This window comes from Epinephelus lanceolatus, chromosome 24, assembly GCF_041903045.1.
Source record: "Epinephelus lanceolatus isolate andai-2023 chromosome 24, ASM4190304v1, whole genome shotgun sequence".
Taxonomy (NCBI): Eukaryota; Metazoa; Chordata; class Actinopteri; order Perciformes; family Serranidae; genus Epinephelus; species Epinephelus lanceolatus.
The window spans coordinates 8,990,502-9,013,179 of record NC_135757.1 but is presented as its reverse complement, the minus strand read 5'-3'; the positions used below and the strand labels follow the sequence as shown (position 1 = coordinate 9,013,179).

Genomic DNA, 22,678 nt, shown 5'->3' with positions numbered 1-22,678 from the left:
TTGGACCTGGGCCCCACTTTTGGACCATGACCCACCAGTTGGGAACCACTGCTATAATGAGTCTGTTGTACTTTAATTGTGGAAATATCGTCTTGTCTTCAAAACATTGTGACTTTCTGCGAAACAATTCCACAGTCATTATTTTAAATAAGGTCTGTTTGGTAAATATGTAGCTGAGGCCAGCTGCCAGTTAGCTTAGCTTATCTTAGCTTAGCATAAAGATTGGAAACAGCTTCAAATGTACATAGTATTATAACCATCAACGCTCATATCATTGTGTATCTTGAAACTGGTATACCGCTGCAACCCGACAGCACGTTATAGACTCAATCAAAATGTTTGTTTACAGTCACTTCTCGGTAGAAAACCGCTGCATGATTTAGTCTTGGTATGTTTGGGGGTGCCTGTTAAGAACAAAGAGTGGAGCAGTACTAATATGCAGTGGATATGTTGAAACACTTCAATATGATTATGATTAGGCACAAAAAACACTTGGTTACAGTTCAGAAAACATTGTGTTTTTGGCTTAAAATACCTGCACGATTGCCCCAGGAAATGCTGCAATGTGTTGCTTAAAAACACTCCGTTTTGGTCGAACAATAGCTGCTGAAAACAGCACAGGAAATGCAGCAGGATTTTTCATAGTGCTATATCACAGGCAACTGGACTTGCTTGAGTTTCATGAAGATAGGGCAATGTGTTCCCAAAAGCATCACCCCAATTTGGTGGTACAAACACTGCTGGAACTGTTTCAATTAGCTGCTGGAAAACAACCCATGTTGGTAGCACTACAAGGCTGAAAATGCAGCAGCCTGTTGCCAAGAAAATCACAGTTTTGGTGGCACAAACGCCAAGATGCGCAGCTAAAAACCCCCCATTTTAGTGCACAATATCCTGTGGAAACACTGATGGAAATGCAACGAAGGGTAGCCCAATTTTTAGCGGTACAGACACCACCTGAAATGCTGCAATGTAAATAGCACAGCAGAACCACCAAGTTTGCCAATTTTCACCCATCTCTGCAATTCCAAACAATCACCAGTTGGAAGTGCCTGTTGTCATTGGTGTATCATCAGGGCTTCGGTCTATATAGTGTGTAATGTGGTTTTACAGGGCAGTTGCCAGGCAACCAACATAGATTCCATGAGACATGTAAATTCACGCCACACGTTTCCACTTGGAATCGGAGGAGACGTAACCTGTTGTTGATGCCACACACAACTTCAGCACAGGATCACACAGCTCAGTTACAGTTTGTATATGTTCATGTGTTTGTTGTTACCAGCTGCGTGTGAAGCTGTCCTGTGTTGTTTCCATGGTAACGCCACAACCAGACTAGCTCAGATCTCTTGACAGATTGAAAAGCGTCAAGACACAAGCATCATACAGTCAGAAATAGTTTTCAAGAGGCAAATGCATTATTCTGAAGAGGCCAAGGACGTCCTGCTCGCCTGCAGCGTTCCTCACAGCACCACAATGAAGCAAATACAGCTTGTGTTGTTTGACTGTGTGCTGCAGTATTGGTTTATTCAGCGCTGTCTGATTGTGAAGCAAGAACAGCAGAAAGAAAGTACATAACAAATGGGGCATGTTCTCAGTTACTGTGGAAGGAACATCTTTAGTATTCAGTTGGAGATAGCACACATGCAGCGTGACTTGAATGAGCGCTGACTGTTTGACCGACAGAATGTGCTGCATCTTGGGTCGTGCTCACACCTGTTGTTCAGCTCCTTCAGCCCAGAACTAATAAAGACAGTTTCCTTTCAGATGCATGGCAATTCTTATTTATCTTATCCTTCCATCATATTGTCGTAGTCTTTACTCATCATGCTCTCGTTGGTCCTACAGGGCGATTAAAGCATTCCAGGAGGTGCTGTACATTGACCCAGGGTTCTCCCGGGCCAAAGAGATCCACCTACGCCTGGGTCTCATGTTCAAGGTCAACACAGACTATGAGTCAAGCCTAAAGGTATGTCCACCCAAAGCTTACAGAAGCACAATTATATGGAAATTAGTAACATTAAACACCTTCCTTGAGCATTGTAGTAGTCCTAAAGTGATTCTTAGATTTTCCAATTGTATAAATTCGTGTGTCATACGTTTACGGCCTGGCGTCTTAAGCCCTAAACTTTGCTGAACCTCGATAGCAATGGCTAGTCTTGAGTCGAGCTAGGCTAGCTATGGATTTCAAGCTAGAAAAAGGGGGAAAAAGTAAAAATTTCAATAGTACGTGTATAGATTTGTTTGCTTTCACCGCCATTGCTGCAAAGCAGAGTAGCCATATTATGGTAAAACATATTTATGAAGCCTCATTTAGACATGTTGGTAATGTTAGTGAGCGAATGTAGACACAATAGATTGGTAACCCCTGAGCTAGCGCATGGTCATATAAAATTGCACCGCACGCTGGTAGGGACCAGGTGTGAGAGTGACATTTGAAAGTTTTTTAGCAAAATAGCAGAATTCACCTCTTTGAATTTAATATGGAAGTTCTCGAAAAGCTGCATTTGAAAGTATATTTTTCAATGTTCACAGTTTTACACTCAAAAATTGAAGTTTCAGAGTTTCCAGAAGAAAAGATTCAGGGTGCTCATAGTCAAATGTTCAAATAAAAATTTAAAAGTGCAAGTTGAAAGATTATATTTATAGAACATAAGCACAATATGATTCGTCAAACTTCGATCAAAAAAATTTGAGTTGAAAAATTTCAAATGGCAACATCCGGGCAACCAAGGACAGGATAGTCAGTCGAGCCTGAATGCAATTGAATGGATTTCTTGGTCTGTCTGTCATGTGAACCAAGAAAGCAGTTTTAAAATCAAAAGTTTGTGTTTTGTTTTTTGTTTTTTTTTTAACATTGAAACTTGAATTTTTGGATCTAAATTTGTGAACATTGGAAAAAAAAAAAAGCATTTGAAAGACATTTAAATAAAGAAATGTCATATTTTGAATTCAAAGAGCTGAATTCAGAACAAATAAAAAATATTTAGTAGCTGTTGAAATTAAAATATTTACCGGGACTTTAATAAACACTTCAGGCTTACGGTCATCGATTAACTTTGGGAACAAGAAAAGATGCAACAAAACAAGAAACATTTGTGAAAATTTCTCTCGAACTATCCAAAAGAATAATACTTATCCCTTTTAAACCTGAATAAACATTCATTATGTTGTGCTGCATTCAGATGGTTTTCACAAGCCTTTAAAATATGGCAACAAATGAGCATTATTAGAAAAGTGTTACTAGAAAATCATCAAAAAAAACTAGGAAAATATCACAGAAAATAAATACAGATATTATTTAGTTTAATTTATAGCACATTTTTATCAGGTAGTTTTCTTGGTTTGTTTATTTTTTTAATATTTTTATTTATTTATTTTTTACTTTTCTTCATCCCTTTTTTTTCAGGTATTTTTTTTTTACTTTTCTTTTTTGCTTATTTGTGGGGATTTTTTTCTTTTATATGTTGCTTATTTTTAGGTAATTTTCTTGGTTTGGTTGTTTTTTATTTCTATTCTTTTTTTTTACTTTATTTGTCCCTTTTTCAGGTAATTTTCTTTCTTTTTTACTTTTCTTTTTTTGCTTATTTTCGGGTATTTTTTTCTCTGATTTGTTGCTTATTTTTAGGTAATTTTCTAGTTTATTGGGTTTTTTGTCCTTTGTGTCTTTCTTTTAGATTTTATTTCTTTATTTTTGCTTATTTTCAGGTAATTTACTTGTTTGTTTTTGACTCATTTCATTTTTTACTTTTACTTTTTTCAGGTGTTTTTTTTTTTTTTTTTTTTGCTTATTTTGGGGGATTTTTTTTCTTCTATATGTTGCTTATTTTTAGGTAATTTTCTTGGTTTGGTTGTTTTTTTATTTTCATTTATTCTTGTTTGTTTTTGTCTCGTTTCATTTTCTACTTTTTTGGCTTGTTTTTGAGTAAGCTTCTTAGTTAATAACGTTAATAACATGTTAATAACTTGCTAATTTTCGGGGCCATTTATTAAGTATCTCATCGCCTTCTTCCCATGTTTGAGTAGCAGTGTCATTTCACAAGCTAATTTTACAATAAAGGCATATTACTTTTTAATAGATTTATGATGAAGCACATGCAGGAAGTGTTGAGTTACTATCAGCAGCTTTTTTTATGTCTCAAGATTAGTTTAACACAGCGAGTGAGTGAAGCAGAACAGTAAAAGATGGGGCTCCCACTGCGACAGTGCCACTGTGACTGAATGGCTCCTGGCAACCAGTGATATATAAAGCAGTATTATGGATGGATGGCGGATGCCAGTTGTTCTGTGTGTGCTTGTACTGATTTCTCCTCATGTTCTCTCACAGCATTTTCAGCTGGCTTTGATTGACTCCAACCCCTGCACTTTGTCCAAAGCTGAAAGTAAGCACCTTCTTTTTCATTTTGGATTTGAATTTGATTATTTGTTCTTGTAGATGACAGAAAGTATAGACTTTCTGTGTTTATATGTGCATTTTTATGTGGGGTATAAACATCCAGACAGACTGCACCACTCACATCAATTGATCGCAGAGTGGAAAAGTCGTCTGCATCGTGTCGGCGCACAAAGAAAACAGCAGCAGGGAAACTCAAACACCTCATTGTGTTCACTGACTGTTAGATTATGTTCAGCTGCCGGGGTTCAGTCTGGGTAGAGCGCTGGCATTATTTGATATGCCGCTGCCATCTCATCTCTCCCGCCCCAGTACCTGTTACCTTGGCGACAGCAATATCCCTCTTTTTTTTGCCAAGCGTCTCGCTGTTTGCCTTTGCCTCATTGTGTCCCCCTCATTCCTGCTCTCGCTCACACACACACACACGCACACATAGACACACAGACATAGCAAGGGCAGCCCCCATCTTTCTTCCCCACTCTCTCTCTCCCTCTCTGTCTCTCTCTCTCCCTCCCCTCCTCTCTCTCTCCCTCCATCTGCTGAGAGTCACTCAGGCAGCTTAGATCAGACACTGCAGCGCTCCAGACAAAGGAAGGTGCCGCCAGGAGCACGGCTACCTATCTGGTCTGTTACACCTCATGTAGACAGGCAACCTTGGGTTTCCTGACACCTATTTATTGACAACGCAGCGCTACTTTTCAAAGACTTGAAAAGACTGTGAGGAGGACTAACTCTGTGTAGGGATGGGAAACCTTTTCTTAAACGCTTAATAACCTCTGTCTAACATGTTTCCTGTTCTCTCCTTTTACAGTTCAGTTCCACATTGCTCATTTGTATGAGATTCAGGTAAGTGCTCGCTTTTATTGAACTTGTGCCGTCTCCCAAGGACACGAGACGTCTGTTTGCCATTTGTAATTGTGGATAAATAAGTCTTGTGAATGAACTGAATGTCCAAGGCGATGGCTCATTACAGAGCCAGCGCTGTGAAATCACAGGAACGCAGGGGATAGCCCTGCTTTTTTTTTTTTTTTTTTTTTAGTATTTGAACCAGGTGCTGACAAATTGAGGAGGGAGCAGGGTGCGTGAGTGGGTGGCATGCAGGACGGGATAGGAGATTACTCTGAGTCGATCGACGGGGTTGCCACGGAAACAAGAAAGTCTGTCTCCCCCTCTTTTGTATGCTGGTGGTCTCCTTCTCTCTCTCTCTCTTTATGTCGGTTTCAGTAGAGGAGTACAGTAGCTCCTGCTGGCGTTGGGAGCGCTTCACGACTAATGTGCGGGGTTTTTTTGTGCTGTGTCAGAACACAACGCTGCAGTGGAACATCTTAGGTTGCGTGCTGCCGGTGAGCAGCAAACGTTTGGAGGCAAAAGTGGGCTAAATTTGGAGGTGTGGGGAGCGCCGTCAAGAATGTTACAATGGCGCTCCTGTTTTGTTGTGCTGCACATTGAAGAAATGAAACTTCACCGTTTCTAACTGGTGTTTTATTCTCTCTTCTCCCCACCCCTCTCATCACTTCTCCACTTCTCACATCCAGAAGAGATACCGGGCTGCCAAGGAGGCCTATGAAAGCCTCCTGCAGACGGAGGATCTTCCTGCACAGGTGAAGGCCACTACCCTGCAGCAGCTAGGTAAGACTGTGCAAAGAGGAACTTTGAATAAAAGTTTGTCTGTGTCCGAGAGATGAGAAAACATTACTTGATTTATTGTGTCACTCGCCAGGCTGGATGCATCACACAGTGGAACAGCTCGGGGACAGAGCCAGCAGGGACAGCTATGCCATCCAGTGTCTGCAGAAATCTCTGGAGGCCGACCCCAACTCTGGACAGTCCTGGTACTTCCTTGGCAGGTAGGTCGCACACACGTTCACGACATCAGAAGAGGGCGTAATTAAGCTTTGCAGTGCTTTGAAAATGATCTGAAGGTGGTTGGAACTTATTGATCACAAAGTAAAGTACAAGTCTGTCCTCTCCTTTTTTGGTCTTGTATGTCCTTGGATCCAAAGTAGCACTTCTCAGCCACGTGCAGTCTAGAAAAGTATCATGTTCAAATGATAATGTGAAGAAGGAAGCTCTTTGTCTGTTTGCATACATGTCTCCCATGTGTTTAGCCCCGCCCTCATAGCCTGTTCTCCTGCAGGTGCTACTCTAGTATTGGGAAGGTCCAGGACGCCTTCATCTCTTATCGGCAATCCATAGACAAATCAGAGGCCAGTGCAGATACCTGGTGCTCTATAGGGTAAGGCTCAATGTGTGTCACCTTTTAGGTTTCTGAACTTTTGGAGTGATCTGTATTCTTACCGTCTTCTGTTTTTCAATCTATCCAACCTTGATTCAATCACTTAATTATCCCTTACACCTCCCCTCCACGTTGCTCCTTCTCTCCGCACCTTTTGTCTCCTTCCATGCCTCCCTCTCCTCTCCCATGTCCTCTCCTCCCTCCCCAGGGTGTTGTACCAGCAGCAGAACCAGCCCATGGACGCTCTGCAGGCCTACATCTGCGCCGTGCAGCTGGACCACAGCCACGCCGCTGCCTGGATGGACCTGGGCACGCTTTACGAGTCCTGCAACCAGCCGCACGACGCCATCAAGTGCTACATCAACGCCACACGCAGCAAGGGCTGCACCAACACCACCGCGCTAACCCACCGCATCAAATGCCTGCAGGTGGGTGGAGAGAGGAAGTTAAAGCAGGAAGTGGCCGTACCGTGGCTGGTTGGATGCTGCTAAAACCAAAGTGGCATTTCGCTCACAGACATTCACCAGTAGGGATGTCCCCATGAAGTCAGTGAAGCAGTCGAAATATTTGACAGGTGTCTCGCGCTGCATTAAGGAAGTTTAGAGAAGAGGAACATCAGTGATTCAGTTACCGACGCACGCTGTCACATCATTAATTGAAACTGCTGGCTGCTGTTAATTTAATTTGTGCGCTCCACGGGTCACTCCTTCACAACGCTGTTGACTTCCAGTGTTTTAACAGAGCTTAATTGGGTGTGTGTGACAGCTGGCGTACCTGGACAGACAGATTAATACGGCAGATACAGATCCATCAGGAAAATGTCTGGATCAGTTTGGGACATCCCTAATTACAACTGCTGGCTGGTGTTGATTTGTCGATGCTGCTCTGGGGTTCACCAAATGCAGTTTGGTACATCTCATGTATTGTGGGCAATATCAATAACGAAATTTCTCTCGTCATGCAACTTAAAATTCATGCTGAGAACTACACGGAGATCTCTTTTTCTCAACCCTTCTAAAGTTGAAATGGAACAGGGTTTCTTACCGTTTCCTCTCCTGTTTTTTCTCTGCTAGCATCCCTGTGCAGCCACAAGTGTGCCAAATAAGCCTATATATTATTCCACAGGGATGTGATGAGAGTATTCTGTCAGACACAAAGCAGAGTTTTGCACCAACCGAATCCAGTGTCCAGAATCGCATAAAATCCAGGGATCTCTGATGGCATTTTATTTTTGCCTGGCTGTACACCTCCCAATTCTTTCAAGACCTTAAAGGGACAGTTAGGATTTTTTTGAAGTGGGATTTTAAGAGGTACTTATTCACAGTTAGTGTATTACATACAGTAGATGTCGGTTGATACATCCCCGGTTTGGAGAAGCAGAAGCTAGCTAAAGCTAGCTCACCTGGTTTCATGCGTGCCCCATGTAGGTTGAGTCCTTGGCAGCGGCCCGTTCAATTCCAACCTGAGACTTTCTGCTGCGTGTCATTCCCTCTGTCTCCCACCTTTCCTGTCAATCTAGGGCTGCCCTATCAATCAAGGCAAAAACATAATCCTAAAAACAATATGACAGGGTGAGAAGTTAAAGGAACTCTTACCTTCATTGCATTTCACACAGCACTTTGTGCATCTACAACTCCCACCTCCCTCCAAAGTCCCATCCCCCTCCTCCTGCAACTCCACCTCCCTCCAACGGCCTACTCCCCCCTCCTCCATTACATCCTTATTACGTCTATGATAGACGTAGGCGTTGGCAAGGTAACGTTAGATACACAGAAGAGGAGAGCAAGTGTAATGTTACAACCAAGACAGTCAAACGCAACCCCAGAGTTTTAAAACTCAACCGGAGTCAGTGATGACTGATGAGTTTTACAATAAGGTTACAGTGCTAACGTTAGAGAGTAGCGTTAGCGTGACGAGTAAGTGGAAACGCACAAGGAAGATAACGTTAATGAGGGAATGCTACGTGAGCGGTTAGGTCAGTCGGAGGCCTCCACGTGGGGAAGACACACACTCGGACACTCGGACACTCGGCCAATCATTGCATTTGGTCCGAATGCAACGATTGGTCGGAGTTTTCTCAGAACCACATGAGAATGCTAGAATTATGAGTATGTATCTCTGGTGGAATTCACTTATGTTTTAGTGTGCCATCAGCTTATTAATAGCATTTTAACCTAAACAAAGAAAAGCCTAAAATTTCCAGAAAGGTAAGTGTCGCTTTAAGTGAGCTTAAGCTTCTGTTTTCCTCAATGGAGTCTGGTGGATTTACATCATAGATAGGCTTTCCTGTCAAAACAGGCTGTCTGACAGCGAAGTAAAGCAGCAAAAATATTCTCAATATAGCGTACACTCATTTCTTTCGGTAGGTATTATTTTTCGCTGGCTAAAAGCTGGCCCCCATCCACAGCAGTACATTGCTCAGCTTTTGTGTCAGTACTTCAGCCTGCTTCTCCAAACTCTGGGGACGTGCGGACAGACGTCTTGTGTTTGTTACACACTGACTATGAATAAGCACCTCATACAGCCCCACTTTAAAAAATCTGAACTATCCCTTTAACTCATACCTGGCTGATAGGTAACTGGCACCTTTTTTGAGCCCAAGTTTTTTGTTGCGTGTCCTGTGCAGTGTCATATTAGGGACGGAGTAATTTTCCTTTTTGTTAAGGATTATTTGAGATAGACTAATTCATGGTGAAACTACTGAGAGCCGAACCGGGGTTCGAACAATCCCCATATCTCATGTGTTAATTTACCCATCAATATTTGTCATTCTCCTTTACATATGCATGAAGGAATGTTACATTTCCACCATGTTAGCATATACTCATGGCATTAAGACAAGCCCAGACGCTTGTTTTAATGGAACTGTGACTGTGTCTGGGATTACTGTTACTGAATGTCATTCAAGTGCCTCCTTGTTGTGGTTGATGCTGTACATGACGTAGGTATATTCGCCAGCCGAGACACAAGTTTGCATATCAACGTAGCTTCACTTGTGTTATAACCTCTACCTATTTACCATTGCTGATCATTTCCTTGTTTTGAGGTCATCGTTTTTTTATTTATTTTTTTAATTCCAAAAAAAAAAGCCTTGTGTTTTATTATTTTTTTTGTTTTTTCACGTCGTTTTCCATTCCCCTAGGCTCAGTTGAGTAACCCCCAGCTCAGTAGCCTACAGGGTAAAAGTAAAATGCTCCCTCTTATTGAGGAGGCATGGAGTCTACCAATCCCAGCTGAGCTAACCTCCAGGCAGGGAGGCCTGAGCAGTGCACCACAGCAGGTGAGAGACCAGATAGAGCAACTTACACCTCCACCTCCCCTCCCTCCTTCCCTCCCCTTCCCCTACCTTTGAGTGCACACTCAGACACGTAACGTACACACAGACATACCTGCAGGTCAGCACATGCGCATGTTGTCCATACTGATGGGTAACACTTGAGCTTAACTCCACCTTCCACACTGTGTCTAAAGACGCCCGACAGCATGCACGAAAACACACTTCCTTTACTCACATCGGAGACCTTGAATTTATTCACCACACTTCTAATCCAACATGTCCAGGCTGCTTTATGGCATCTGTCCTGACCAAGGAGGGGTCCAGCCAAGTGTTACCCACCCTTGCACCCCCTTTCTCCTCCACAGCACCGTAGTCACTCGGCTTCACCCATCACGCTCAGCTCACGTAAACCCAAAAAACAACTCAACAAAGCATTTGTGCTTTTTTTGTCAATTCTTTCCCATTCAATTTCTCCTTCTATTAATCCTGTTTTTAATCTAATGTGGTATTCAGGATTAACCCCGCCCCCCCTGCAGTTCTTTAACAAATCCAGTTTGAGGTGTTGAACCTGCACCACGCTGCTGTTTGCTCTTAATCTGCTTTGGTTCAGAGTGGGAGAGATTAAAGTAATTCGAAGTCAAGTGGCTGTGTTTTAGGATAATTCTCACACTCATTTTTGGCTTCCCACCCCGCCCCCTTTCCCCAGTGTGATTGGTGAGGTCGTGCTGCCGTAGAGTATCCCCCTCCCAGCTTCCCATTGGCTCCGTCCATCTTCCTCCCCTTTCAGTAGTTGACCTTAGATGTCCTGCAGCTGCACACAAAAGCCCCAGCAACGCCCCCTAGTGTTCCATTACCACTTCACTCATTCATGCCCATCATACAGTAGATGCGAGTAGCTCTGTTGTGTCCATGTTTGTGTGTGATCACTGTTGTGTTACTGATTTGTTGATTTATTGACTTGTGAGACTGATGTCAGTGTGAATGGGGATATTAGTCAAAGCAAGCTAATGCTACTCATGGTTAAAAGCAACCATGAAGTTTCCTCAAGCTAAATTCCCGGGCAGTCACACACGGCTCGTTTTGCAGAACGCGATGCAACCTTTTGCTTTAAAGGTCGAGTTCTGCTACTGTGCCCTTGAACAGCTGCAGCGGCCTTAAATTGTCTCAAAGTGCAGCAAGGATCGCTGTGAAAAATTAACTGAAGACTTTGAGGGCTGCAGGTGTTGACACGAAGCTTTAGTGATGAACTCCCAGCTGCCCCGGGGCTGTCCTTGCCCTATGAAGTAACACCTTCAGATACACAGGAATGTTTTTGCTCTACATGTCCTGCTTGTTTGTCGAAGCGCCAACACAAAAATCACAGTGCTTCTCTCCTTGTCTCTCTGTCCTTATCCTCCATCCCTTGCTTTGCCCTTCCCTCTTGCTGTACTGCTTTCTCCCTTTTGCTGCTTGATAAATAAACTTTTTACACGCTCCCTCCGTTTTATTTTTCCCCCTTTGATTCACTCTCTTTCCTCCCACAACCTTTTTGTCATGTCCGTCTATTTACGTTCTTTTCCTCCTTACATTTCTTTTGCTTCCCTCTGCCTGCGCTCCCGCAATCCCCCTCCTCCATCTCCAGGCTTGTAAGCCCAATCACAGTGCAGAGGGCGGGGGCTCGGGTCAGTCTCTGCCCCCTCACGTGGGCCCGCTGGGCCAAGCAGAGGACCAGTCCTGCCCAGCAAAGAGGAGGAGAGCATCCAGCCCGGGCAAGGTAAACACCACAGTGTCTACGTCATTTGACTGCTGCTTTCATCTTATAGTCGGCGTTATACAATTGTGTATTGTGTGTCTTTCAGGGTGATTCTTGGGTCAGTAACCCACCACAGCAGCCAGTTCCCAACTGGTACCTCTCCCCACAGAAATTACAGGTACGTAACATCCCTCATTTTGTATTCGTCTTCATGTATGATCTCGACTCGTGTGTGAGCTCTGGGTTTGGTTGTCTCGTCTCCAGGTGCTGGAACAGTTGCGGAGTAACCGGGCCAGCCTGAAGCCGCCGCAGCTCCAGATGCTGGGGCAGCTGGAGGCTCAGTTCGCCATGATGCAGCAGCACCAGCACCAGGTAGGAACCTTGAATGTGTGACAGTGGATGTGAGTCAAAACGGGCTGCGTACTCTCCACCATCAAAAAATGCACAATTCTCTCGTCTGTCAAGCATTGCGTGTGCCACTGCATTACATTTCCACAGTCCACATTCCATTAAAGATGGTGCTGGGTGGTTGAAGGCTTAAACCCTAATTTGTAGAATAAATAAACTCATTAATCCAGAGTGTGTAAACACTGCGAGAGTTTTCAGGTCTGACGAACGTGAGTCAGTGTGTGTGTTTGTGGCATGCGTAGGCGTTAACTGTTGTGGTTTGGCACGTAGACAGAACAAGCTAGAGCAAGAAAGTTTAACCATTGACAGGTAAGAGTGTGAATTTCAGTTGTTTTTTCTTACTCTGAATGTTGTTTTTGATGGTGGAGCTCACCCATCTGGTTCTCCCGATGGCATAAGATATTTTCAAATGTTTATGGCTGCCATCTTGTCTTGTTACAGATGAGACAGAATGCCTCAGGAGGTCAGGTGCGCCCATCTCTTCCCAACGGCCCCACCACCAACTCCCTCCCCTCCCCGAACCCCAGCCTCCACCCCACGCGGCCCCACCTGGGACCCCACCGACCCCTGTGTCCGCCTCAGCCGCTGGCCAACGGGCCCGTGGGCCCCGGGACACACGGACACTCAGACTCTCTCCCTGTGGGTGACAGTAGTAACAGTAGTAATAATCAGTCAGGGCCCACGGCCACAGGACCCAACGGAGACGTGCCTTACCTGCAACCTGCCGGCAGCGGCGACGCAGCACTGCTACCTCACACCTGCACAAGCACGCAAACACAGGACGCCACGCCGCGCCAGGCCCTGCACCTAAACTCCTCTCAGGTTTGACATCACTATTCGTCTTTTCTTTCACTTCCTGTGACAGAGCATCCACACGTCCCTCTGGCAAGTTTGCTCAGTTAAGAAATGGATATAATTCTGTTTTATCCCACTGACCTACTTGGCTCTGTTGTAAATCACTGTCAAAAGAGAAAATCCGTCAACTGGTTTCATGAATCAAGCTGTGAAATCCCTCCCACGAGACTGCGATAAATTAAAGTATGCAGGAATTCTGACGTACATCCCCAATGTTTGATACTGAGCCAAGATATGACGTAACATGTACCATGTGACACAGATACAGAAAATGAATCTGAAGTGGGACATTTGGGCTTATCAGTGGTCTCTGGTAGGGCTCACAACCACAGACTGAATAAATTAATGGATGTAGCCACCGTGATGTCGCCCATTGGCAGATTTTTGGAGCCAGAAGTGGACATATTTGGACAAAAGGTGGAGATAAGCCTAACGCTAGCTGCTAGCTTGGTTAGCATGAGGCATTTACAGCTATGGTAAAGTGTGAAAATGTCAATGCTAAAAAAAAAGCTTAAAACCATGAACACAAAAAGTACTTTCCAAAAAATAACGACCTCAAGTGGCCATTAGAGGAGCTGCAGTTTGTGGCACTTCTGCATTGACTTAATTTTTCAACCTGGGATGTTGCTGCTCAGTTGCAGCGTTTCAGTCCACACAAGGATCATCAGCTGTCAAAATGCCGTGGAAACTGCTTTCACTATATAACAGTTGTGCTCTTCTTCCTTCAGGGGCTTCAGACGGGGTGTGTTCCACATGCGACGGGCTCCAGTAGTGAGGGGACCCTCTCTCACCCCCAGACCCCCAACTCCATCGCCCCTGTGCACCCCAACAATCAGGTTGGACATTCCACTAACGCCCCATCACCACGACAGCAGGCTCACAACCACCTCCCATCTCCTCCCTCCCTCCCCCACTCCTCTACCTCAGGTGGAGCAGCACCTGGTGCGTCCGCTACCAAAGATAGCAACACCGCAGCCGCCCTCATCACGGCAGCCGCATCCCTCGGCAACGGGGGCTCTGAGGGCAAGACGCCATTGCCGCAGCCGTCAGCTGATGGCAAAGTGGCGTCGACAGATGGCCTAGCCAATCACGTACACTCGGGGGACGGCAAGGTGGCAGAAGGCGGCGAGAAGCCGAGCCTTAGCACAGACAATCCTAGGCTATCTGCCCTGCTGGCAGGGGGGAAGGGCCCAGAGGAGGGCGAGGGACCGTCACAAGGGACTGCATCCACAGCACCCGCCACGTCCGAGCCCCACAAGAAAGTCAACAACATCCACCCGGCCGTCCTGCCCTCCACCCCCCACGCGCAGGGCAGCTCGGCTGCCTCCTCGCCCATCTCTGCCATATCCACCGCCACGCCCTCACCCAAATCCTCAGAACACACCCAAACAGGCGCCCACAGTCCCGCCACCGCCGCACCTGCTGCACCTGCCGTGAACGGGAACAGCAAAGGAGGCATCTCCGAGGACTCTCAAAGCCCGCTGAAGGCTGAGCCGCCCACCGTCACCAGTCTCAAAGCTACGCCTCCACACGGACACAGCTCCTCTTCATCATCATCTTCAGTATCCATCTACCCCAGCTCCACAGACGTGCTAAAGGCCTGCAGGTGAGACTGAGAGCCCTCATTGTTTTTGTCACACCACAGTGTCCTGCGGATGCACTCAGACAGTATCCTGCCGGCCCTGTTTCATTCCTCCTTTGGCAGGAATGATGCTCCTGGCAAGGAAATGATGGCGTTGACAAAAGCACGATAACAGACAGTCACGCCATGACAGAGCTTTAAGTACACAAGACCTGCATTAGCTTTACAGCATGTGATAAACTCTGTTTTTGCACACTAAAGCAGGGGTTTAGAAATGAGTGCAAGGTACAAAAATGGTTTTGATGAGTGTAAATGGGTGGCTGCTTCAGTGTGATGTACGTCTTCCATGTTTTCCAAAATGTTACAGATCCGAGGTTGAGATTGGTGAGGTCACATGAGTTTACACGATGAATCTATCAGAGTTTTAAGGCTATAAAATGGTGCAAACATGAGTTGGTTCGGCTGAGCTGGTGGTTTGTTTTGAAAATGTCTCCTCCCAGTGGAGTTTCAGAGGAACTACAGAACCAAAGGCAAATAATTATGTAACTGTAAACAACACCGAAGGCTACTGGGCAGTCTTGTTGCCATGCAGATATTATTTAGCACAGATACCTCCATTTGGTTGCTTCGTCTATTTTAATTTCTATGGAAATTACTTTTCCTGTATTTGAGGTGTGATTGATAAAACATGACAGTTAAATGGACTGCTAAGAGGGAGTGTATCTGAGCTCTGAGGTAGGACAGCATTGTTTCCTAGTGTTTTATTTGTCTCTCACTTGCCTGATTTATGATCTGTTTCATCTGTGCCATCACTGTAAACACTCTCTGCATCGTGTGTGTGTGCAGAAACCTGGGGAGGAACGGTCTCTCCAACAGCAGCATCCTCCTCGATAAGTGCCCCCCGCCCCGGCTGCCCCCTCCGCCCTCACCAGCCCTGCCCAAAGACAAGCTCAACCCTCCCACTCCTAGCATCTATGTGAGTATCACCCACCCACAAGGCTGCAAGCTACTCTAACCTCCTCCTCCACTCCCCGGGGCCGCTGCCGTCCTCGGCCGACGTTACTGTCTGTCAGAGGCTGTCGCAGGCTGAGTGGGTTTTAAAGCAAGATGCTGGTATCATATGAAACTACCTACAATAAAGAGGTTTCTCAGCAGTTTTCAGAGTAGAAGTGCTTGCCATCTAATCGCCGAAAAATGCAGCTCCTACCAAAATCTCCAAATGTTTTGTTACCTAATCACATCATGGAGTTGTCTGTGGTGTTCCTCAGGGTCTTGGTGTAGTAATGTGGTGTTTCTGAGGTATTTTATTTAAATCAATTCCTGAGTGGCAAGAAGTGCTTAAATTTAGCTGATCTGCATCCCAAATTATTCTTCAGCTTCTGTTGACCTGCTGTCTCGCCCTAAACACCTCCTGTCCCCCTTTAACTTCCTGTTTCCTGTCCTGACCAGCTGGAGAACAAGAGGGACGCTTTCTTCCCCCCACTGCACCAGTTCTGCACAAACCCCTCCAACCCTGTCACTGTCATCAGAGGACTGGCTGGAGCACTCAAACTGGGTAAGTGCATTGTTGTCAGTGTGTATTATATGTGTGTTTTTCCTTCAAATCACAGAGACATCTAACTTTTTTGCCCGCTTCTCTGCAGACTTGGGTCTGTTCTCTACAAAGACGTTGGTCGAGGCCAACCCAGAGCACCTGGTGGAGGTCTGGACGCAGCTCTCTCAGCCCGCCGACGAGAACTGGGACCCGACCGGCACCAAGAAAATGTGGCGCTGCGAGAGCGCCCGCGCCCACACCACCATCGCCAAATACGCCCAATATCAGGCTGCTTCCTTCCAGGAGTCCCTGAGGGTGAGATAAGCTTCATGTCTGTCCACTTAGGGCATCTAAGGATACAAAAAAAAATTTACTGTTGGCATACTGCTGGCTTAATGCACTTCCTGTTTGTTTCCAGGAGGAGAATGAGAAGAAGGCACTAAAGGAGCCCTCGGACACAGAGCCAGCATCAGCAGAGAGGTAATGTTCTTTAGATTTAGTTTGATTATTTAGGCAGATTAGAAAGTTCCAGGCTCTGAGCATGGTTTTGAATTGATTTATGTTTTAAGAAATGCTTTTGTGTGTGTCTTCAGCGTTGCACGGAAAAGAAGGGGACCCTTAAAGCACATCAAGTTCGGAACCAACATCGATGTGTCGGATGAAAGGAAGTGAGTATGATCTCGTTGTTGCCTTTTAGATGCCTTCAAACGCTCAGAGCATATCAACATACAAGCGCCATACCCACTCTCTTTCAGGTGGAAGCAGCAGCTCCAGGAGCTCAGCAAACTGCCGGCCTTCGCTCGGGTCGTGTCCGCCGGCAACCTGCTGAGCCACGTGGGTCACACCATCTTGGGCATGAACACAGTGCAGCTCTACATGAAGGTCCCTGGGAGCAGGATAGCAGGTTCACACACACCCACGCTTACTCTCTGTGACACACCTTCAGCTTTTCTGCGTGGATTTGTGCAGTGACGAGGTGTGTGTGTGTGTGTGTGTCTCCAGGTCACCAGGAACACAATAACTTCTGTGCAGTCAACATCAACATCGGACCAGGAGACTGTGAATGGTTCGCAGTGCCGGAGCCCTACTGGGGAGTGATGAGCAACTTCTGTGAAAAGTAAGACAGATCAAACCAAGGTGTACAGATGTGAATCGCACCGTCGCCCCTCGGCTCATGTATGTATCATAACTGTCGTTCTCTTCCGCGCCTCCAGGAACAACATCAACTTCCTGATGGGCTCGTGGTGGCCCAACCTGGAGGACCTGTATGAGGCTGACGTACCCGTCTATCGGTTCATTCAGCGACCGGGCGACCTGGTGTGGCTCAACACCGGCACCGTGCACTGGGTCCAGGCCATCGGCTGGTGCAATAACATCGCCTGGAATGTCGGACCTCTCACAGGTACGCAGGGGATTAGGGGATATGGGTTGACGTTAATGGTACTCAAGCGGCTACAGGATGGTCTATTGTACTTGTAATATTCCCCCACATTTTTTAAAATCCTTGGCTTTGTTTGTCTTTGACCACTTGGCTTTGTCAAGTATGACATGTAGTACTCTGTCTCTCCAGGATTTTGTGGGCTTTTTTGGGATTGCCGCAGACCTATTTATTGAAAAGTTCCTAATAAAATGCTCCACTGTACATTCGAGGGTACCCAAATACTTCCGCCAGGTCGAGCATACCCAAAGAAGCTAAAACACCCAGAGAGCAGACACCATCCCTTTATGTTTAGCGCCATCCACTGTAACCCTCCAACATCGCAGCTGCAGTTACGTTACGCTTGTGTCGTACCCCTTCATAGCCTTCATGTAATAGCCTTACCAGAAACAAGGAAGTAATTTGGTGGCATTGAGCGGGGGACTGCTGTGATTGGTGAAATTCATGGGAATTGGTCAAATTTGTTGCGGTGATAGAGCAAGACTTCTCACAGAATTCACAGGGGTTGGTTATATGTGCATTAATTGTTGCGATCGCTTGTCTTACACGAAGTATATCTGATATGATGACCTTTAATGTGATGTTTGAAATGCTCTTCTGCTGATTACTGACCTTTTTAGCTGATCACTGAGCTGATTACTACAGGAGGTTATTGTCAATCTAACCGGTGCACTTATTTATGCTATCCACGTCACCGCTTCCCAAAGTCTGTTTTTTGATGCGTCTGTCTTTGCGATGACGTTTTTTATTGCACATAAACATCTCCTAGTGTCTAAAGTTCATGTCAAGTAACGTTCAGTATGTTTCCCACTTATTTCTCAGCCCACCAGTACAAGCTGGCCGTGGAGCGCTACGAGTGGAATAAGCTCCAGAGCGTCAAGTCCATGGTTCCCATGGTGCACCTCTCCTGGAACATGGCACGCAACATCAAAGTGTCCGACCACAAGCTGTTTGAGATGATCAAGTGAGTTGCAGGATCTCCCAGAAGTTTGTTTGCAGAAGTTGGATTCTCTGTTTTTTTTTTTAATGTAACACAATGTATTTTTGTCCCAGGTATTGCTTGCTGCGGACTTTGAAGCAGTGCCAGTGGGTAAAGGAAGCCTTGGCGACGGCCGGCAAGGAAACGGTGCTGAGGCCGAGGACCAGGGACGAGCCGGCCCACTACTGCACCATCTGCGAGGTCAGTGAGCACACGGGGAACATTTCAGCGTCAGGGGTGTGAATTCTAACAGGATTTCACATTTGCGGAAAAGCAGCTCACACTTATTTCAAGTATAAAATCATTGTTTCGCCGTGTTCTTAAGCGCTCACATTAGGAACGACACGCTGTACCGTACATGTTGGATTGGAACCAAATGTCCTGAGTGTACCTCTGCTGGTCTGAGTTGAATCAGTCTGAAAAATATGAGGGAATAAAACTGAACGGTTGCATCTCAGTGCATATGTGTATGTCTATGTGATCCATAAGACATTACACTTTACAGATGCACACATGGAGGGAAGGGTATAGTAGATATTCTGCAGTTCTGCTGTCACTGACTTGTGATCAGCTGTTCCTTTGACACTGAATTAAAGGCAGACTCAGTTTTTGTTTGAGCTAATTAACAGCTCTGCTAATGGGTTTTATTTGAATGCAGCACTTTCGGCTGTTTAGCAGAAATGTGTCCATATCCAATTAAATGTCTGCTGTCATTGTGCCCTCGAAATTGCTCCATTATTCACCGTCTGTGGAGCAGCTCCGGGATTTGTCTCTGAATGACATCATTACTGCAGTCTGCCATCGCTCAGCTTCATTCAGATTCATAAATAAAGCTCCGAGTTGCAATGTAATAGAAATGACATTGGAGCCATTCAGTCTGCACCCCCTCTCATGTGAGTGTTTGTGTGTGTGTCCTCTGCAGGTGGAGGTGTTCAACCTGCTGTTTGTGCGCCGCGAGCTCCTGTCCAAGAAGCAGTACATGGTCCACTGCCAGGACTGTGCCAGGAAAGGCAGCGCCACGCTGGACACCTTCGTGGTCCTGGAGCAGCACAGGATGGAGGACCTAATGCAGGTCTACGACCAGTTCACTTTAGTAAGTCACCTGACGGAGGGAGAGACATTTAAAGCGCCTGTTTCAAACTAAACATTTAAGTGAATCAGTTCATCTGAAATTTAAATACAGAAGCTAGTGATTGATAGAGTAGCCCTTTTTACACAGAGGTTGTGTGATACGGCAGCTGTGAAGTCCCATAATTTAGCCACCCAAGTGTGTGATTTTAGATGGCATGCTGGCACCCTGGAAACAAAAGTTGGCGCGACTTGTAACACAAGTGTCTGCCTCTAGTGTGACATACAACAGTGGCATTAACATGGCAGTAACAATCATTTAGCACCTGTTATATGGCAGCTGATTTCGTCCCCTTCTTGGAGGTTAAGGAGCTCCTGGACGTCATCATCTTCCCATTTTGCAAACACTTAAAGCTGCAGTTCGTCTGCCAGCTAGCTGCTAACTGCTACTACCTGCTTTCAAATCTTCTTGTGGTGGGGTTGCGCACGGAACAAGCCGTCAAATTGTCGCACCTGCCCCGTCCTGCCAGCTGACCCTTAACACAGATGTTGATTGGGTGCTGCTACTACCTCCACAATTCTGCAAGTGTAGCTTTAAGAAAGAACTGCAAGAATAATGGTGCGACATTCCCACCTTGAACAGGCTGTGTAAAAGTGGCGTAAGTGACTCATGGGAACAACAATTTTTTAAATCGGTCCAGCATTTAGAGAGTGTGCAGAAGAGGCTACGATGCAACCACTCTGGGTATGTTACATTTAAAGTGCTTGTCTTTACCACTGACACGTTCTGAATATGAGTGTCTTACAAGATTCATAAACCCCCCCAACCTGTTTTGTGGTATCTTTTGCTTGTTCCAATGTATTTTGTGTCCCAAGCCTTGCTAAAGGAGATGTCATGTTCGTAACACACGCACAGACCCTCTAGAGACACTAAACGTCCCTACCTTTCACTTGTTGCAGTCTGCTTTGTGTTCAAGTCTCGCTAACGGAGAAGTGTTGTTCTGAAATTTTAAAACAGGTGACTTGTTGCAGCAAGAAAATGGTGGAAACGTTAGTGAGCTGGAGAGAGGAGTGCAAGTAATATTTGTAATAGGCTGAATATTTAGCTGATATGGACGATGCGGAACAGTCCAAGAGATTTCTCTCCTTTCATCAAACTTGGACACAAAACAAGCGGAAGGTATGGAAAAACATTTCAGTCGTCTGTAGGGTCCTTTCTGTAATACCGTAAGACACTTACATTACCGATCTGAGCCTGTCAGTGGCAAAAACAAGCACATTTAATGAACGTAAATTGACGGTGAATGCGCCCCGAGTGGCTCCACAACAGCCTGTTTCACTGATGCTGGCTGCAGCAATTTCCAAACTTATTGTTCCCTCGTGTCAGGGTTAGCAGATTGGTTGAACAAGGATGTTTTTAACAGATAATGTTTATGGGTGACTGGTGATGGGTGTGGTTACAATTAAATCCATACGACGTGATGCCAGTAGAGGTAGAAATCTTACGGTGTATCGACATGTTGACCTGTCATACTGATAAATTCAATGCCATGACTAATTCTCGTGTCTGCTCTTCCTCCCCAGGCCCCTCCTCTTCATTCATCTTCATCTTGACATTAGGCGTCACCTCTTTCTTCTTCTGCTGTGGAGCCATGAAGCCCATTTACAGGAACTTGTATTAAGATTTAAAGAAAACAGACAAAAAAAACAGAACAAACATCTACATACGCGGACCATTTCTGATATTCAGGAAAGCCAAGGCCGTCTCCCCCCCCCCCCACCCTCACCACCCACCACCGCCCCCTCCCATTATGGCTGGTCTCCATAGCGACGGCTGGAGGCTGAGGCGGCCGAGTGTGTCTGTCTATGCAACCTGTTTGAAGTGCTGGGGCCTGGCCCTTCCAGAGGGGGGCGCCACCGAGCTCGCTAACAGGACTTGTTTCTCTCTCCCCCCCTCCCCCCGCCTCCCTCCCAGCCCCCTCTAGTGACAATGGCTCAGCCCTGTTTTAATGGAGGACTTAATCAAAAATGGTTGGGAACAGGGGGACGAGGGGGAGGAGTGCGTGATGAAAAAATGTTTTGTAGATACTTGTTAAATGTCACAACTGGCAACACCACCCGAAAAAGACTACTGACTTGACAAGCTTTCTCTCTTTCCCTTCTTTTTCTTTTTCTATACTGGTAACAGGATGAAACGTTGGCTTTGATTTAGAGAATCCCCCCCCCCCCCCCTCTCTTCAGTTTTCCCTTCTAAGGAGCACTAGCCTAACTGGTCTTTTTCTATGGTAGATAGTAATTTTAAGACTCTTTGGACAGCAAAATCTCCAAAAAAAAATTTGTAATGTGAAGAGTTAAGGTGATTTTCTTTTTTTCTTTTTCTTTTTTTTTTTTTTTTTTTTTTTTTTTACAGCTTTTACGTTTTATCTTCGTCTTGTTCTTTTAAAAACATTTTGTTTATTAGGTAAAAAAGGAAAAAAATATGAAAAAAAAATCTTACTAGCCAAGTCACAAAGAGAATGGGTTGCACATAGACTTATGGAATAAAGTTTAATTTGTGATTTTTTTGTTTCGTTATGTTTCTAATCTTGATGTAAATTTACACTATTTATAAATACATATTTATTGCTTGAAAATATTTGTTGATGGAATGCTGTTATTTTTTCCAGAGTACCTGCCATTAAATTTGAAGGAGTTTTGTCATTTTAACACAACTCCTCTTACATTTTCTATATATAAATAAAATTGCTTAGCAAGCATTGTACAGAAACGGACATTTAAAATTGTTTTATTGTTTGAAGAATGTTTTATGATGAGTCAATAAACACAAAGTTGTCAAATTATCCATGCATTTTGGTTCCTCAGACACACCACAACACTTCTTATATGTAGCATTCTTTACAGGTATTATTAAAATAAAAACAAACACCTGTAAAAACATTGATGTGTAAGAGTACAGGCCTGAAACCCAGCAGACAATGTAGCTGTAGACTGACACACACAGAATCCTACACTGAATGCCAGGTTCAGAACTCACCCAGTATCTCAAAAATGTCATTTTATATTTATAACAAAAATGTCTTGTGTCCTCTGAACTACCCATGCAGTCTCGGATTAACTCCGTTGAAGGCTTTTCTCTTCACAGTGGGTGGGCATTCGAGACATTTCCTTTGAAATCT

The 22,678-nt window shown here is 45.1% G+C and overlaps 1 protein-coding gene across 2 annotated transcripts in view; it reads left to right on the top strand.

The window, feature by feature from the left end:
- The window catches only part of LOC117250080 (lysine-specific demethylase 6A-like), a 34,395-nt gene extending 12,053 nt beyond the window's left edge, over window positions 1–22,342 (top strand). The window contains exons 6-30 of one of the 2 annotated variants that reach the window (XM_033616067.2): window positions 1,849–1,969; window positions 4,328–4,382; window positions 5,205–5,239; window positions 5,929–6,022; window positions 6,114–6,240; window positions 6,531–6,629; window positions 6,838–7,057; window positions 9,772–9,909; window positions 11,528–11,659; window positions 11,745–11,816; window positions 11,903–12,010; window positions 12,488–12,868; window positions 13,630–14,507; window positions 15,330–15,459; window positions 15,933–16,038; window positions 16,127–16,332; window positions 16,436–16,497; window positions 16,611–16,685; window positions 16,773–16,921; window positions 17,020–17,134; window positions 17,232–17,419; window positions 18,278–18,419; window positions 18,509–18,635; window positions 19,357–19,527; window positions 21,087–22,342. In XM_033616067.2, the coding sequence (XP_033471958.2) occupies window positions 1,849–1,969; window positions 4,328–4,382; window positions 5,205–5,239; window positions 5,929–6,022; window positions 6,114–6,240; window positions 6,531–6,629; window positions 6,838–7,057; window positions 9,772–9,909; window positions 11,528–11,659; window positions 11,745–11,816; window positions 11,903–12,010; window positions 12,488–12,868; window positions 13,630–14,507; window positions 15,330–15,459; window positions 15,933–16,038; window positions 16,127–16,332; window positions 16,436–16,497; window positions 16,611–16,685; window positions 16,773–16,921; window positions 17,020–17,134; window positions 17,232–17,419; window positions 18,278–18,419; window positions 18,509–18,635; window positions 19,357–19,527; window positions 21,087–21,116 (3,961 nt within the window). In that variant the 3' untranslated portion in view covers window positions 21,117–22,342. The remainder of the gene's footprint in view (window positions 1–1,848; window positions 1,970–4,327; window positions 4,383–5,204; window positions 5,240–5,928; window positions 6,023–6,113; window positions 6,241–6,530; window positions 6,630–6,837; window positions 7,058–9,771; window positions 9,910–11,527; window positions 11,660–11,744; window positions 11,817–11,902; window positions 12,011–12,487; window positions 12,869–13,629; window positions 14,508–15,329; window positions 15,460–15,932; window positions 16,039–16,126; window positions 16,333–16,435; window positions 16,498–16,610; window positions 16,686–16,772; window positions 16,922–17,019; window positions 17,135–17,231; window positions 17,420–18,277; window positions 18,420–18,508; window positions 18,636–19,356; window positions 19,528–21,086) is intronic. The other variant, XM_033616068.2, reaches the window with a different exon arrangement.
- Window positions 22,343–22,678: the final 336 nt, after the last annotated feature.